Here is an 18,870-nt window from a genome sequence, read left to right on the forward strand (position 1 = left end):
CTAGTTTTTGGCTTGTAGCCTGTTGTTTGTTTAGCTTGTAGCTTCTTTTTTTGATCAGCTCCCAGAATGGGGCGGGGAAGGGGGCAAGCAGGAGCATGCAGGGAGAGAGTCAGGGGTGCACAGCAGGCCCACCACAGTCCCAGACTGCCCACCGGGGGATCTAGTCACAGACTGTTGGGGTTCTTAGGGATTGACTTGTTTGGCCTTGTTTTGAAATGGGGTTAGCCTGATTTTTGGCTCATTGTGAAAGTCAGGGTGCTTATTTACCACGTGAAAGTTATCAACTGTGGTACTAGTGCTGCTTTATCACTCCAAGAGCAGAAAGCTGCCTCTGGTGTTCTACACCACCATACAGGCAGGAATTGAAGCAACTGTTCGCCACAGGTGTGCCCTGGCTTGACCAGGAGCAGCAGCCCACTAGAGCCCTTATTCTGGAAGATCTCAGTCTCTTGTGCTAGGGGAACCCAGAAGAAGCACTGAAACCCCACTCACAAGAACAGAGCAGGAGTGTTGAGTAGCTGTCCCAGGAGGTCTGGATCAGGGGAGAGAAGTATGTAATTCATACTTAGGCCCTTCCCTCCCATTAGACTTAGGCCCCTCAGAACCTTAATCCGGCCCTGTCTACCAGGACATGTCCCTGACATTCTCAAAGGTCCCCCTCTCTTCCTGGAGGGGAGTGGGGAAGACAAAAGCTCTCACCTCCCGCCCTTGGCTCACCTCTCCCCATGGAGGAGACAGGAGAACAGTCTCCTTCTGCCAGTTCCTTTCTCCCTATGGAGGGAAAAGGGAAATAATTTCCCTATGACTATAAAGTCTACAATTTCCTTCCCTGATACGTTACATGTCATGACAGATGAAAATAGGATTAATTTAAATTGTACCATTTGTAACAGAGTAAGATGCAGTGAGTAGAACTCCATATATTCCAGATTCAACTACATCACATTCTGTGTTTACTAGAATGCAATGTTTCTTGAAAATAAATAAAATAGAAAACCACGTCCAATATTCATCATGTCATTTGTTTTGGATGTACTACCACTGAAGATATTTTTTCTAGTATGCTATACACTTTGTATGTATTGTGTTTAAATACACCTCTCCTGGTAGACAGGGCCGGATTAAGGTTCTGAGGGGCCTAAGCCTAATGGGAAGGAAGGGCCTAAGTATGAATTACATATTGCAAAAGAAATTATGAAGTCATCAAACATTTCTCTACATACATATTTATTTATGTAAAATTAACAAATGTATTCTACTCTCACCTGTCAGGCCAAAGGGGCGGGGCTCTGATACACTCAATGAAGCCACACCAGGTGCATAAGTATAACTGGTTTTATTGCCAAAGTACAATAAGATTCCCAGCCTTTACACCTTACTAGATACGTGCTTTCCAGCAACCAAGCAAGCAAGCAAGCAAGAATCAATGCTTATGCCCCTTCTGCTACGGACAGTCCCAGACCCTCCAGCCTTGTCCTTGAGGGCTTGTAGCAGGCGCTGCTCCAGCATGGGGAATTCCTGGGCACCCACAAGGCCAGGGTCCTCAGCTGAGACTGTTTGTCTAAAGCAATTTGCATAGCTGTTTTTTATCATCTCTTTCTAAAGGGGGGCATGTACCTCCACAAGCAGGCTCTGGCAGGAAACACTACTGTTTTCTATTCCCACACTTAACACGCTCAGGCCCTCCTTATCTCTTTACTTGTTTGTCCAGTTGAGTGGCTGCAAGCCAGCCCGGCAGTCCAAAGCCAGTTCACTACTAGCTCTCCCCGAACCATTCTGTAACAACAGGCCAAGGCAACTTGCAGTCAGCCCCACATCGCTACACTCAGTTCATCAAACAGATACTTCTGAGTAAGAGGTAGCACGAGGGATGCTACGCTATCCTTCTCTTAGGCCTCCTTCCTCCTAGGTAGTGGAGTGCTTGTCTGTACGAGGATGAACACTGCAACATTCCCCATCCTGCTCACCTCTTCCAACCTTGTGCTTCTACCCTCAGCTCTCCACATGGCGCAGTGCAAAGCCAAGCTCTGCAGGTATTTTCCCCAAGCTATGGATTCTACACCACATATCCCATCTCACTCTGACTGCAGTCTGAGAGGCAGCCAGCTTTTATTATGTACAAGAAAACCACTCAGGTGTAAAATCCACTGGAGCAGAGGAAGTAGTAGTGGGAAAATTACATTGGATGGCATTGTATTTTAGGCTGTCTTGCTCTGAAAGCTGCCTCCCAGTGTTGCACTGGCTGAGGACAATGAATTACTGTTTTCACATTGAACCCAAATATTATTTGTGGGATGATACAGTTTGTATAGTTAATCCCCAGTGATTCACCACATCAGGCCATTCTGTCACCAAGCTCTTCCACAATTGGAATCATGGAATAGAATCATAGGACTGGAAGGGACCTTGAGAGGTCATCTAGTCCGGTCCCCTGCACTCATGGCAGGACTAAGTATTATCTAGTCTAGAATGTGTGATCAGCAGCTCTGACATGAGGTTTTTTAAGCATGACTTCTGTGTGCACCAGCCCCCTACGGTTTGCATTTGTTTGTTTCAAGCTTTCTGTAAGGTTACAACTAGAAGTGACACAGATCTTTAGATGGTTGCCCAGTCATAACATTTAGCACTTCTGTACTATGTTAGCTCTTCAAAATCAATGTACAAACATTAAACAATCTTAATCTAATGCCTTTCAGCTTCTGAATGACTAGGAGTTGACAAAACAGAGCTATTCCCTGTTGTGTTCTCTGCCCCCCTTGAACAAAAATACTTAATTGAAAATCAGCATCTTAAAAGAACCATTAAGGAGCTTTCAAAAGAACAGTCGAACCAAGGTTGCTGTAGTGACACCCTTGTTACATCAGATCTGGTGTTTGTTTAAGGCTGGTGTAGAATGAAGGGAGAGCTTCCTGTTTTGTTTGCATGTGTAAATCAAGCAGACCTTGCTTATTTTTTTCCCTTAAAGTGCTCAGAGTTTAGGGGAGGAAGGTGAATGAGATTCTGCTTATACCAGGTGTGAAAAGCAGAAGGGACTAAAATCTATTCTTGTGCAAAAATCTGTTCTCCCGAAAGTCAATAAGGCTACACAGGTATAACTGTCAGCAGGAATTGGCCTGTGTTCTCATTCCCTTCTCGAACTATATACATTCCATGCTTACTCAACATTTTCCACTTGGGAAAGAAGCTGGTTTGAGTTGGGGCAGAAAAATGAGGACTAACTTCAGCTTTATTTAGCTTTACGTTTTTGGAATGAAACCCAAAAGAAATCAAAGGTGAGGTACTTGTATGATGGATTGAACTACTAGAGAACCAGCAAATGGACAGAACCTGCCTTTAGCCTATTCAGCCAGTCCTTCTATCATAGCCTGCTAAGAAGTGGATTTAAAATCCTTGAGGGAGAGGGGAGGGAGAAACCGACAACATTGTGTGTTGAGCTTCCTCCAGTGCTTTTGCAACCCCTTAAAAGTACAAAGATGTGTTGGCTTCTGGAACTAGGCTGAGCATAAGGAAAGAACTTGGTTGCCTGTGCATCCCAGTACAGAAAAATACATCAACAAAAAAAATTGGATTTCTTTGATTTTTAGTACAGTTCAATACAGTATTGAACACAGTGCATCATAAATCTGAAGCCCCTCGATGAAAGGTACTGTAATATGTAAAGTACTGGTATCCAGAATGGGAGGTTTTGTTTTGTTTTCCCTACAAATGTGTGGGAATTCGTTCCTTATACATGGGAGGGGTGATAGTTCTGGCTGGAGCTGATAGAGCGTGTGCAGGTTCTGTGCGAGCTTCCCACCTTACCGCTCTGGTACTGCCTCTTCCCCCCCCGCCACCTCCTTGCCCTGCTCCCCCCCCACCACAGGCACTCACCAGTTGTCCAGAAACAGGATCCAGCACAAATAGATGATGAAGATGGGCACTAGGACCCAGCAGGCAGCGTCCTGGAGCTGCCTGCCAGCCTCAGCCAAGGAGAGGGACAGAGGGAGCTTCTTCCTTCCGTGACAGCTAAGCAGAGCTCCGGAGAAATTGGGGGTGTGGGATGGGGGCGGGGGGGGGGAACAAAGCCTGCTCAGACCACACCCGTGGCTGGCATGGATTCCCATGGTAACCAGATTTTTAGTGTTTGGTCACCAGTGTTAACCGGATACCTGGCAGTGTGTTCCTGCCACACGGGGAGACACAGACGGGAGGGAGCGGAAGCAGCAGGGTGCCAGCAGAGCTCCTTCCAAGCCACAGGGGGCTGCTTTGCCTTTCCTGCTGGCTGGAGCGCTCCAGCAGGCCTGCGTGAGTAAGCTCACTCCCCCACCTCACCCGGCCCGGATGCGCCCCCTGCCTGACCAGTAGGGCCTAAAAATAGGAGGTCCTAAGGCTATAGCTTTATTAGCCTATGGGTTAACCCAACCCTGCTGGTGTACTATGCACTTGAAAGGGTATGGTAAGAGGCAACAATGAAAAGCTACTTACCTGAGTGTGAGCATTTTTTCTTGAAGAAGCAGTAATATTGGAATAAGAGCTGACAGATGAGGTGGTGTTCAGGTCATCCGTGCTGAGGTTATCAAGAGTGTCACTGAGGCCACTACTAACTGAGCTGCTGTCATCCCAGCTGTGGAAAAAGAAGGATATCTATTTACCCACTCAAAGCCAATGGACAGGAAATGTCCTCAAAATAATAGTCTCTATAGTACCTTTTTTGCATGAGGTTTACACAATGAACATTAAGTAATATTTGCTAATGTACAATACGCATTAGTTTTCAGACATTTCTAATTAATCACGCATTTTCAAATGTGTACTAGTAGCTGTTCAATTAGTGAAAGACCAGGACGTCTTTAAAAATGTAATATCAGCTCTGGGCAAGCACTAGTCTAAGTCATTAAAAGAGGTTGTTTCATGCTTCATTGCAATCGCATTCAGTACACTGGCAGGGAAATCCATTAAAGCTACCTGTATTGGTAGCCAAAGCATTATTAACAGCTTGAAGTACCCTATGGATTTCCAGCCTACAGAAAAATAAAGGAAATATCTCTTCTCCAGCCTAATCAACTGTCAGTTAGGCAGCCAATAATTCCAATAGCTCTGTTTTCTTGTCTCAGCCTTTGTCTGGTGGGTGCTGTGTCATCAGAGCAAGATTCTTTGATCAAACATTCACTGGAGCTGGTTACTTAGAGAACAGAAGTTATACATTTCATAGAAACACAAACTATTGTTGCTATTGTCCTTTCTGCTTCAGGAGATCTGGGAAGCGGGTATGGAAGAGGGCTATGACAGCTCTATGGCAAGATCATGTACATATTCTCATGCAAGCCCTATTTTTAACCTGGAGGGGCTGGGGTACAAGGAGTTAGAAAAACTCCATCTCCAACTTCCTTACAGAAGAATTCAGAGGAAACTCAGTGAGGGGAACTGTAGTGAGCTGGACTGGCCCTCCCCAGACACAGAGGAAGAGGGTGGCTCCACCCCCTCGTGGGCGGAGCCCTACCCCCTAGCTCCACCCCCCAGGAGCCAAGGGACGGGGTGGAAGTATAAATTCGGGACCCGGAAGCTCAGTAGGGGCCCAGCCACTGGAGGGGATACATGCATCCCCTGAGCACTCGTGCTGGGAGGTGGCTGCAGGCCCGCAGAGTGCAGATGACTGGCCCAGACCACCCGGACACCAGGACGACCTGACCCCGCAGGAGACAGATGACTGGTCCGGACCGCCGGCTGGCCCAACCCCGACAGAGCTTTTGCTGGCAACTGAGGCACCCGCTGATCACCTTACCTCACTGGACCAGCAGTGGAGAGGGAGTGTGGAAGTGGCCCGGGGTAGTAGACCCCTGTCTGGCTGCAAAGCTGGCAGAGGGTCAGTCAGCGTGTTGGAGCTGAGTGACTTTGTTTCCTGCCAGGCTCTGAACCAGCACCTGGGCTCATTAACTGCCTGCAGCCCCACCTGAGTGAGAGTTGGAGCTTGGTGACTTTGTTTACTGCCCCGCTCTGAACCAGAGCCTAGGCTGATTGACTGTTTGCTGCCCTGCCTGAGTACAGGCTGGAGCATGAGACTCTTTGCTGCCCCGCCCCGAGGCAGGGGCTCCATAACTGTGTTTATTGTTCGGCCCTGACCACAGGCCAGAGCTCATGTCTCCTGTCACCCCCCTGATTCCCCACATCAGGCGACCCCCAGAGACGTAGTGGGGCAGATTGGCTGCCCACAGACCCGGAGGAGGAGGAACCACTCCCCTCAACTGACCACTCCCCTCAACGGAATCTTGCAGCATTTCCTGGCCGCTACTCCACTTGAGTATCTCTCTGTAGTGTTACAATCTGATCCTGAGTTTTACATCCTATGGGGAAAAACTCACACAGGGCAGAATTGGGGAGTTAAGGAGATTAGGAGAAATTCAGATCTTCCAGGTGAATGTCAGCAAGTATAAAACTGCCACAGAACAGACAAAAGTGGTGCCTGCTACTACCTGAATTCCAAATAAACTATTTCATACAACTGCTAGTATCATGCTACCAAGAAAAGGACATAAAGTTATGTTTTGTATGCCTCCATAAATGAGAGAGTAGTAGTACTAGACAGGCAATATGATAGCCTCTCTGCAGAGTTCAGCCAACAAACTTCCATCCTGGCCTGCAGTTCCCTTATTAATCCAGGTCTGGATCATTCCCTCAGCAGTTTTATTCTTTAATATAGGAGCCAGCCAGTCCAGTGAGTGTGAAAAATTCAGTCTATCACTTTTAACGTTTAATACTGAAATTCGATTCATATCAAATAAGCCCTAGCGACGTTATTATGTCGGGGCCTATAGACTCCCAGAGTTGTAAAAGGCAGATTCTGTAAGTCCTACACTTTGCATCCAAATATATTAAAAACTGGAGCTCCTATTAACAGGTTGAATAAAGCTAGACACTGGGAATCTATAGTATTGCTAGTATTAGAACAGGGAAAACAATGGAAAAATCTGGCAATCCTTGTTGTACATGTGCGTCTACAGAGGGTTAAACCCACATATTCATTACTACATGGAAGGCTTTGGAATGTGACAGTAGCAGCTACAAATAATCTAGATGTTGAGGAGATCAGAAAGTTCAGTGCACTGGCCGGTATCCTAGCAGCCTCAGAGACCGTTACTTTGAATACTGCAGCGGTAGAGACTCAATTTAGTACATGACTTCAGTGGCAAAAGAAACTTATTTCAGACGGGTGAGGGCAGACTACAATACTGCACTCTCTGGTATTCAGTGTAAGGGCTACAAATAAATAGAGCTTCTGCACCATTGCCATGTCATAGACAGTAAACACGATTTAAGAATGCAGTTTTATATCTGATTGATTCTAAAAACATGCTGCATAAACCCCACATTGACAGGGAAGGGGTGAAGGAGGCTCTAAAGGTGTACTAAAGGAGACCGGACCACTTTAAAAGAAGGAAGCTGCTGTCCATAAGGGGAAGTGCTGAGAAGGCTGTGGCTCTTGAAGCAGCAGAAGGAACCCAATGCCAGAGACTTCCCCAGCTCTGTGAAGAGTCTGTGAAACCAGGGGCAACCCCAGCAGCAGGGCTGGCTCCACGCACCAGCGAAGGAAGCAGGTGCCCGGGGCGGCCAATAGAAAGTTGGGGAGGCATGTCCGGGTCTTCGGCGGCAAGTCCTTCATTCCCTCTCTTCCTCTTCGGTGGCAGCTCAATTGTTTGTTTTTTTTCCTTCGCCGCTTGGGGCGGCAAAAAAGCTGGAGCCGGTCCTGCCCACCAGGGGGAGACTCCTTTAGCTACCTGTCCAGAAGGACTGCAGTAAAGCTGCTATGCAGGCACCCCTGAAGTTAGGGGGTGCCACTGACCTTGTCTCTTTTTGTTGATCGCAAAAGGGGCTTGTTCTCTGTTGAATTTGAACTTTTGCTGTTCCCCACCTGTGAACAAAGCAAGACGGCCTGTAAAGGCAGGGCCCACTGCGAGAACTAAAAGGCTTGGGCCTGGACTGGGCCGAGCCTGTGGTGGTAACGGAGCATGGCAAGGGGCCCCAATCCAGCTAGAGAGGTGCCCCAGAGAGACTCTTTTACACATGCCTTACTAGGACTTCTATTTGTTTCCACTAATCATTTATATCTACTGCCTTTTCACCCTTTTAGCATTGTCTAATGTGACAGATAGGGAGCTTCACAGCCTATAAAAGCCATTATTCAAATACTACTTGTAACCTAGGTATATACTGTTTGCAGTACTGTCAAGCATAATAACTGGAAATACCTTTAATTATAGTTAGATATTATCAAAGACAGTATGCCCTGGCAAATACAATCAGAAGCAGGATGTGATATTGATGTGTTGTATGCTGTCACAGGCACCATGTTTGAGTATAAAATACTAAGAACAAAACACACCCATTTTATTAAACCTGTCTTAGAGCATTTCTCAGAGCTGGACAACTTGCAACAATATTTTTTCAATCTTTAACTCCAATTTTCTCTTTTCTTTACACCTTTAATCCTTAGTTGAGGATGTCACCATAAACCTTTCAGGAAGAAGGTTCAAATCTTCTAATTTATCTCAGTTTTAAAACTACGTAACTGAAGCATGTTCACAAAATCTACATACAGACAGTCTCTGTATTCTGAAGCTCAAGTGCCTTGGCGGAATTAATCTTTCAGATCATGTTTTCACTCTCCTATGGCTTCTCGGTGATGTTTCACACTTGTCACGAAGACTCACTCAGTGTTTTGGTAAGCTCTGGAAGCACTTCTGGCGGCCTTAGAAGATATGCAGAGAAATGCTTGACATCTACTCTACTGACCTTTCAGAGTTTTCACTACATATGGCTGGAATATTTCTCTAATCTCAGGTGGTCAGAAGTCTTCCAAATGTTTAGGAGCTCTTGAACACAATTTCTGCCTATGCTCAGTCCCAATTATTTTATTTTATTTTTGTTCCACTCATACCATCGTAGTTATTTGTTGGTTCTGGGTTTTTTCAGCATCTTTCCTTTGGAATCTCTTCAAGTCTGGTTATTCACAGTATGCTGAAGTTGAACTAGAAGCACACACAGAAGTGTCCTCAGCCTTCTTTCCCTCTGAAATTCTGCTGAGGATAGTCCATTAAGCTAATTATGTTGAAAGATGCAATGCTTTGCATCATACAGCAGATTCAGAAATATTAAAGATGGAAACACCCTACAAAGTAGGTAATGTACGTTATTCTTCCTGGTAGTGGAAGATTGTTCTCTTGAGTGCATTTTAGCGCACTGTCCAGACTACTTTTACAATGTTCATGTAACTGCATCACTTCTCTTATTATAATACTACCATTGTTATTTCAGATTCTCAGACATTACCTCCCTATCAGTAGGAAATAGATCTAGTATGGCTTCTCTAAGGCTTAGGTTATCTCATTTCTGGATAATTAAGTTGTCCTGTATGTAATTTAGGACTCTCATTGATGGTAAATGTTTAGCTGTAGCTATTATCAAGCAAACGTTTGACTAAAGACTGTGATGAGTGTATTATCCTGTAGAAAGTTCTCAGGGTCATACAGCCTTGAGAACTGGTCCAAGGATATTTCCTTCTACCTCTCGTCTATTCCTGGTGATTGGCAGCAGATACACACAGTAACTTCTGGTCCTAATTCCTTTTATCCTTCAATACACTGTTCACTGTCAAACTCAGGAGCATTTTAGAGGCTTCTGACATATTGTATAAGTCTTTAATCTATTTTTTCCTTTCTATCTCTCCTGCATAATCATAAAGGTGGTTGGTAGCACTATCTATTACTAAGGTTGCCTGATACTTCCCATATAAGATCGTGTTTTCAGTTGCTTGTAACTTTGCCAAAACTATAATTGTTTGGACTGAAATTTTTCAAGCCAGATGTCTATCTCAGGCTGATTTTTTTTTTAAACTTTAGCCAAGACCGTTCAGCTGTTTCTTACAATGAGACTTGGGGAAAATAGTGTTTTGTCCATATTAAAAAACTGTGGCGACCTTTTTGAAAATTTCTTCCACTCCCATGCTTTGGAGAAGGAAACTTGACTTTTGGCAAGGGGATGGCCTTTGTATAAGGGATGTGCCTTTTTCTGTCCTCATAAAATATAGCCAAATGATAAACCGGGGTCGGCACCCTTCGGCATATGGCCCATCAGGGTAACAAGGGATGGGGGAACATTGACATTTGATGAAAAGCCAGAAAATGGAGAATTGGGACTTGAAGCCAGCAGTGATGCGAAACAGATGGGGAGGTGTGTGACTTGAGGCCAGAGTCAGGGAGAGAGAGTTCTGATGAGGAGCCAGAAGGGGGGAATTGGGACTGGCTGGGCAAAGAAAGTGGATAAGGAGCTGTGGGCCAGCAGTCTGGGACTGGGAGTCTGGAGGGTGAGATTCAGTCTTACTGGGCAAGGAGACTGTGATTGGCTAGATGAGGAGAATGAGGCAGGGGTGAGGCGCCAGGAATGGGGAAGAGACAGAGACGGGGAAGAGACAGGGACAGGGTAGAGGGGACATGCTTCTGGGGAATGGTTAGAAGAGTGTGCCCCCCTAGAGCACAATCCTCTTTAGAGCCTGGAATGGAACCCAAGATTTCAGAGTTGCCCCCATTTTTCTGCTGTCTGCAAATACCTGTGAAACCCAATAGCACAATGTGTCTCATCCCTCTTTACTGTTGGTCCACATAGAAGATAACAAAATACTACTGCTATCAGTTACTCTGTTAACTCAAGTGGCTGAAGTCTGTGTAGAGGAACTAAAGGTTCCAACCCTGCTGATTACCAATGTGTTTTTTTCTTGTTTTTTCCCCCCATTTGCTTTTTAGAAAAAAACTAGACAATTACACACAAAATAACTATGTTAAAAGAACATTACTAAGGTTGCAAAGTCAAGCACTCAAAAATTAGCAAATGCCAGAATTAAGGTTGCCTGTGTAACCTTAATTTGCCCCCTTGCACATATGCATTGTGATATAGTCTTTAATTACATAATCATAACTATGCCACAGTCTTTAATTACATTTTTTCACAACTACCACTGCCTCATTCAATGCACTGGATGGAATAGAGGTGGTGATGAATTGGGATTTTATTGTAAAGGACACTGTTTTATGAACCTCTCCTTCATTTATTGCATAAGTTGGAAGGCAGGTAGTGAAAGAGGCAGGGTACTGCAGGAAAAAAAGGATGCTTTCAGCAGTTGAATGCTGCCCTTCAGAACTGGACAGGGACGGCGAGTTATATGGGCCCATGGTGCCTGTACTTTGGGAATATTCAGGGCCTGGGGGCCCATCTCCACCAATGTTTGGGGCTGGGTCTCAAATTGGGCACTCAATATTAGCAGATGCTTTTGACCTTACTCTCGCTCTGCCTTTAGTCTCCATCTGTAAAATGGGAATAACACCACCCTTCATCTTATAGGGCAGTTGTGGAAATAAATTCATTAATATTTGTGACACACTGAGATACTATAGTGATGAGCATTATAGAAAATCCAATGAGGAAACTCAGTCTTCAGAGTAGGATTTGAAAAGTGTATAGTAAATAAGGCCTAGTGACACACACTGAACAACATGGAGAAAATGAAATATCTAATAGTTCATAGTACCCTTCATTCTGTGCACTGAATGGGACAAGGGTCCTGTGAAAAAAAAATTATGTGATCATGTAAATAATAACTATCATAATGCATATGCACAAAGGGGCAGAATTAAAGTTGCACTGGAAACCTTAATTATGGCATTTCCTAACTTTTCAGTGCTAGACTTTGCACCCTTAATAATGGCCTTTTAACATACCTGTGGGGTTTTGTGCGTGTGTGTGTGTGTGAATATTTATCTATACTTACCTTCCAGTTCTGAGAATTATTCCAAGGTTTCAGTCATACTCACTAGGTTATAAGCTCCATCCAAAAGCTTATTTCCCATGTTCCTTGAAAGCTGGGTAAAGACACTTCTGTGCACTAATTTTCCTAATGTTTCTCCTTTTGTTTCAGAACAATTCAGTTCTTGTTTCATAAGTTAGATGTGCCTAACAGATTATTTCAGATGGCTAAAAGAGAATTCTAGTTACTCCTTGCCTAACAAATCCTGCCAGTTTTGAAGCCAAAAATACCCCTTCTACTTAAGTGGAGACCATCACTTCTGAATTGTCTCCTCTTATTACAGAAGGCAGCCTATTAATACTTCATAAATCCAAATGCTATATGAAAAGCGCCAACTGCCTGAACACAGAAGACATTCCATGAATTCTATGAATGAAAAACTTGCTCTCTATACCAGTTACATGTCCATTAGTTAGCTTTCAATATCACTCTTCTCCTTGTTTCACCAGTGCTTGAACAGTGGACAGATCTTGGTATAGTAATCTTTTTATGGTTCTAATTGACCTGACTAGCTCCCAGTTGTTCTGGAAATATTGTGGGCTAATAGTGAGGTGTCTGAAGTCAACATGTGTATACGTGCGTATACGGTTAGACTGCAGAGCTGGATGAATTTATAAACATTTTTCCTACATGTACTGTCTCAAATTTAAAAATAATTTACAGTCAGATGTGCTGATGCTACTTTTGTGTTTGTTTTCCATGAACATCCAAATGACTGAGATTGACTTGTACTAATGGTCACAAAAAGCTATTTTTAAGCATATACACAAAAGTGTTTTCACTAAAATATTTGATAAGGGATCAGACATTGCTCAACATAGCAGGGGAACAAAGTTCCCTTTGCCAGAGCTCTGGCACAAAGGCTATTAAACAAGCCAGACAACACTTGACTAAACCCTATGCAGTTAACACCTGCAGACATGTGCAATTTCTGTGTGTCAGTGATGGAGGTAATGGCAGAAAATTACAGACCAGAAAATACGTCCTCTGTGTCCTGCACATTGTTGAATACAGTTTTGACACTCAATAAATAATAAGTATTAACACTGAATGTAATTTAAGGACTTCAGTTAGTAACAAGGACTTCAGGAACCCATGTTTTGTACAGACTGATTTTAGCTTCTGTATGATGAGTGGATGTGGTGCTGATAAGTTTTGCTAGCTCAATGCATTCCTAAAAAATAATCAACGTCTATAATGTCCTTTTACAGAAAATGTCACTACTTGCGGTCAAGGTCTGTCAGGCAACACTGTAGGACGCAATGGATATAGTAATTGTTCCTTCCGTTCCCCAGCCTTTATTTATATGAGCTTATATAAGGCCCTGAATTTGCTAGCTCAGTGCAGGTAACCCTACTGGTCACTGCACTATTGCTTGGAATCTGTCTCCACCCTGGTGTATTTCATTAATTTTTGAAAGCATCTCAAGCCAGAGTGCCCTAAAGCTTCAAATGAAAAGCAGACCATCAGCCATATAAAGGCAACTACAGTCCAGTCAGTGTGCTATAGGGTCTGTTGGAAGGTTACTCTGGTGAATCCAACTCCCCGCTTTGTCACAGTTTGATGCATTTCTTGCAAGTCTCATTTTTCCTTTGTTCAATCTTGATTTCATGCAGGCAGTTTCATGATGAAAGCAAAAAAAAAGTCCCTTTATGCTTTCTGGCAAAGCTGTGAATCTAATACGGGGATATTAAACTAGGTCTCCATTGACTCAAGAAATTTGAGGAAATGAGCAACAAGTACATTGACACCCTAACCCAGCTAGAGAAAGCAAAATAGCTCTGTGTTCTATTAAACTGATCAGTCTCTTTCTGATAGACTGTTGTCAATATCATGTTGAAGAAAAGAATATTTTTATTAATGGTGGATCACATGCTATCCTGAATCTGCTATACTGCTCTACTGAAATCTATACAAGGGGCACGAACCTCACTAGTTTCAGATGGTGACATTTCTTCCTAAACATTGCTTTTAGCATCACTTCCCACTGATAAGGCAGCCGATTCAGTCCCCTTCTATTTGATCATTGTACTTGGCCCATAAGTTGTCTTTCTTAGGATATATTCAGTTTTAGAGGAAAAACAATACGTTGTCCATCAACATAATTGTGCTGTGCATGAATCAGGTGAGGGATTTCAAGTAGAGACAGGGAAGTGTTAGTACCATTATACAAGGCACTGGTGAGATCTCAGCTGGAATACTCTGTGCAATTCTGGTATCCCATGTTTAAGAAAGATGAATTCACACTGGAAGAAGTGCAGAGAAGGGCTACTAGGATGATCAGAGGAATGGAAAACCTACCTTACAGAAGAGACTTAAAGAGCTTGTCTTGTTTAGCCTAACCAAAAGAAGGCAGAGAGGAGATATGATTGTTCTCTATAACTACACCAGAGGGAGAAATACCAGGGAGGAAGAAGAGTTATTTAAGTGCCAATGTGAACTCAAGAACAAAGGAATATAAACTAGTCATCAACAAGTTTAGGCTTGAAATTAGACAAAGGTTTCTAACCATCAGAGGAGTGAAGTTCTGGGACAGTCTTACAAGAGGAGCAGTGCGGGCAAAAACCTAACTAGCTTCAAGACTGAGCTTGATAAGTTTATGGAGGGGATGGTATGATGAGACTACCTACAATGGCATGTAGCTGATCTGCAGCTACTAGCAACAAATATCTCCAAGGGCTGGTGATGGGGCACTAGATGGGGAGAGCTCTGAGTTACTTCAGAGAATTCTTTCCCAGGTGTCTAGCTGGTGGGTCTTGCTCAAATTCTCAGGGTCTAACTGATCACCATATTTGGGGTCAGGAAAGAATTTTCCCCCAGTCAGATTGGCAGAGACCCTGGGAAGTTTTCCCCTTCCTGTGCAGCATGGGACATGGGTCACTTGCACGTTTAAACTAGTGTAAATGGTGGAATCTCTGTAACTTGAAGTCTTTAAATCATGACTCAGCCAGAGGATTGGGGTCTGCAAGGGGTGAAAGTAGATGATCATGATGGTCCCTTCTGGCTTTAAGTCTATAAGTCTATGATTTTCATCAAAGACTTCTAACCTCAATAACAGCACTTAGACTCAAATCCTGCACTTTATTTGAGTTATGCTTGGCACAACCAAAATGGGGGTGGGAAGTCACATTAAGTCCTATGCCATCTTAGGATCCCACCACGTAGGAGGAATCCTCAAGTGGGGCCAGATCAGCCATATTTCTATCTGCTTTGTGCTGCCAATGTGGGGGCCAGGATCTGGCCTTAAGTGTTTATGATCTGTTTTACAGTGACACATCGAGCATGTATTAACAGAGACATAAACCAAACTCACTGGTAAGGCCTGTTTTAAATTTGAGCATAATTAGGTTTGGCAGATTTCATTTTTATAATTTTGATGATTAATTGATTTTACTTAGAGATTTGGTTATATTTTTAACTATTTTTATAATTGCTGAAAATTAAGGGGCTGGGTAGGAATTAGGGTTAGGGTAGCACTGACCGCAGAGTTGCAGGGGGCCCAAGAGACTGGGCACAAGGTGCGGGGCAGCTTGCAGTCTGCTGCAGAGCGCTGTAAGGCTGCGGTCCTGGTGGGGCAAAGCAGAGACCCTCAGCACTCCCAGCGAATGAGAGTGTGGGTCCGGAACAACAGGGCTACAGAAGACGCCCTGAACTCCTGCAGAGCCGGTGACACCCTATCCTGCAGGTGTAAGGTATGGAGAAGGCTGCATTCCTGGAACAGCAGAGACGCTGGGACACGAATGCAAGGAGGATGACGAGCTGTCCCACTGCTGAACGGCTCTGTCCCTAGGTAGGAACCGTTCAGCAGCAGGGTGGCCTCTCCCTTGTCAGAGAACTTGTCCTCTGCCTCGCAGCCCTGCCCAGGGATCCCAGCTTTGCCCTGTCAGGACCACAGCCTTCCCCACACCTTAGGCCTGCAGGGATTGGTGTCACCTGCCCTGCGGCAGTGCAGGGAGCCATACATAGCTCTTCTGCTATGGGCATGAGGGAGCAGGTCCATGACAGTGGGGCTGCAGAGCTGGTGATTCTGGATCCCTGAAGGCCCAAGGGAGGGAGGGGGGGAGAGGCTGCAGTCCCGCTGACTGTTAGTGCTTGATAATTTTAAATGTTGATTTCAGTGTGTCAGCTGCAATTGACGTTTACTGACATCTATCAAATCAAATCCTGCCAAGGCTAAACATAACATTCTCTTTCACGGAGGTGTCTTGATATGTAGGCAACTGCTCTTCAGTCTGCCATCTGGTGCTATGAGATCACTCTCCCAAGCTACAAAAATTTCCAGTAGATGCTATTGTTGGTGCCCTGACACCATGGCGACAAGCGATTTAGAAATGCTTAAAAGACCACCCACCATTTCTGGAAAGTTTAACAGATACTGAGCAAAGCAAGTGAAGATTGTTGGAAATGTGTTTAGTTTGGATTCTCCCATATCCATATGTTGTGCCCACTAGGCAGTTCTCTTACAGGGTTGTTACCAGCAAGAATGACAATGGGAATGTCAGAAAGGCGTATTTCCTTCCCTTTGGAGTAGTAACTTGCTACTAGCCCTTGGCACTGGGGGTGAGAGGGGAAGCTAAAATTTTCCCTTCTGTGACTGCAGAGGAGATGTGGGGAGGCCATGTAGGAGGCATGGAGTTTTATTCCCACTTATGTACCTGAATGGCTGCATAGGTCAAGCTACAACTTGGACCTTATTGAGGCACTTGTAAGAAACCTGCTGTGGCATCTAGTTTTGAAAACAGTATGATGTCTGACCATGCAGCTAGTGTTTGGTCCATTGCAGGAATTAAGCAGAAGAGTGCTGGTAGGAAACACCCTACAACTGGGCTTATTCTTGGTGATGTAGATGCATATTTTTATGTGTGCTTAATAACTGCTAGCAGATTGCGATTTCCTTACTATGGGCAAGATTGTAATGCCCCCTTCACCCTCTGGATAGTACCTTAATGCCACGAATAGTGCCACTGAAGTCAGTATGACTACTTGTGAAGTAAGCTGCTACATGCAGTGTAAAGGTATCACAAGCTAGCCCCATGTTACTGATGTCGCCACACTGTGCCAAAGCCTGCCCTATGCTGTATGTGTGAGCTGGCGCTGGAAGAAGGTGCAGGGAGTCTTTTTGCCCCCCCTGAGCAAGGCAGCAATAGGGAAGAATGCCAGTTTCCTTAACAGTTCCATGGTCTATTGGTTAAGGAGTATGATGCATCTCTCAGCCTCTAGACTAGCACTGTACAGTGTACTCTAACCGGAGGTGCATGGTGCTCCTTTAGAGAGAGCACCAGTAAAGTGAGCTCTGCGGTGCAGTCCAGGCTGCTGCCCTGAGCTTTGCACTGTGCTGATCCTTTGCTGCCTCTGCTCCCAGCATAAACCAGGAGAGCAAGGGCAGGATTTAGCCTTGAATATAGATATTCTAGCTAATCCCTGAACAGACTTGTGAAAGCAGAAATGATTTCCCAGCTCATTAAAGAGAAAAGATAAGAAAATAATTGGACTGTTTTACTCAAAGCAACACCCCTCCTTATGTCCCAATATATCAACTGGCAAACTCTCTCCTTCCAAGTTCAATCCATCATCTATTAATCAATGTTAAATCTTCTACTCTGGGCACTGCAGCTCATTATTTATATAACAGCGACAATGACCCTTAACAGACAGATTAAAGATGGCACTAAGTACATAAAATCAATACGTTGTTTCAAACCACAGACTGTGAGAATCAAAGTAAGAATCCAGCCAAAAATTTACATGGGTTATAAATTTTGCTATAGCTATTCTCCCCTCAGAGCTAAATGAAAACATATCCAGCTAGAGTCATACTTCACCTCCCTTTGCTCTGCAAGTGCAATGCATTCCTCACCTGTCAGTCCTTTCACAAGGCAACCACAGAAGTGTAAATTCTGTATTACTTCAGGGTCATTGATAGAAAACTATGTCATGTATATTTCAAAATAGATTTATTCAGCATTTTCACAGGAAAATTGTTTACAACTAAGAAAAAAATAGCTATAAATATGCAGAGATGCTTTTGTTTCTCACCATTTTGGGAGTCATTTTCTTTCATATTTAAGGAAACCAACCGCTTGTTTAGGAAGCTCCAACCCTACTGAAGAAATTATTTCTAGTCCACAAATAGTAGTATAGTACATTTTTCAGAGTCGACATAGTCCTTTTTTCTTCTTCCCAAGGCTTTATAGATGCTGTCAGAAATAATCTGTACTTAGCACCAGGAGAAAATAATTTGGTTTTCCAATTTGATCCATAAAATATTTAATTGTTTTTCAGTTGTTAATTTTATATATTTTGTGAAATCTGAATAGAAACAGCTCAAGAGCTGAATGAGATTCAGAGTCCCTTTTGCTTCTACTTGTCTCTGTATACAACTGTTAATAAAATATTATAGATATATTAGCGGGTCATCAGCTAGTCCTAGATATGGAATAAGAATAAGGCAAAAATCAAAAGGAAAAAACTATGTATAATGAACTGCTAAGGCAGGTGTTAGTCAAAATGAAATAATAGATATCAAACAAAAAAAGATATATTGTTCATAGGAACATGCGATTCTTGGTGGTGTATGAAGCGGATAAACAGCATCCATTTTTAATTAAATTTCAAATAGCCCATAGAAAATGATGTATGGGCTGAAGTAAGATGCAAGGAAATAATTCCATCACGACATGTTGACACTATCATCATAAACCGTGGAAATGAAGCTCTTGATGGAATTAGCTCCCTGCTGCTCTTTGTTATGCTTTATAAGACACTGTTTGGATCCAAGAATGCATTTAATTTTTTTCAAACACACATACAGACAAGTTAATTAGCACCAGTTGAATTCATGTAAATAAATGACAACTCCTAAAGTTCTTGGGCAAATACAAAAGAGATGTAAAGCAACCTTACTTGTTACCTTGTTACTTGGTTGCTGTATTAGCAATCAAAATAATTTCTGACATCGTCAGCTCCCACCCAGCAAACAAACCAGGAAACAGAACCACACAGTATAAGTGAACATAAACGGCCCATTTAAGAGAAATCAC

General features: G+C 43.6%; 1 protein-coding gene across 12 annotated transcripts in view; it reads right to left on the bottom strand.

Annotated features, from left to right (window-relative positions):
- NAV3 (neuron navigator 3) overlaps window positions 1-18,870 on the bottom strand; it is a 757,820-nt gene that overhangs the window by 89,370 nt on the left and 649,580 nt on the right. For all 12 annotated transcript variants that reach the window (XM_074941992.1, XM_074941993.1, XM_074941999.1 and 9 more), the window contains one exon: window positions 4,465-4,603. In XM_074941992.1, coding sequence (XP_074798093.1) covers window positions 4,465-4,603 — 139 coding nt within the window. The remainder of the gene's footprint in view (window positions 1-4,464; window positions 4,604-18,870) is intronic.

Source organism: Natator depressus, chromosome 1 (assembly GCF_965152275.1).
Source record: "Natator depressus isolate rNatDep1 chromosome 1, rNatDep2.hap1, whole genome shotgun sequence".
Classification (NCBI taxonomy): domain Eukaryota; kingdom Metazoa; phylum Chordata; order Testudines; family Cheloniidae; genus Natator; species Natator depressus.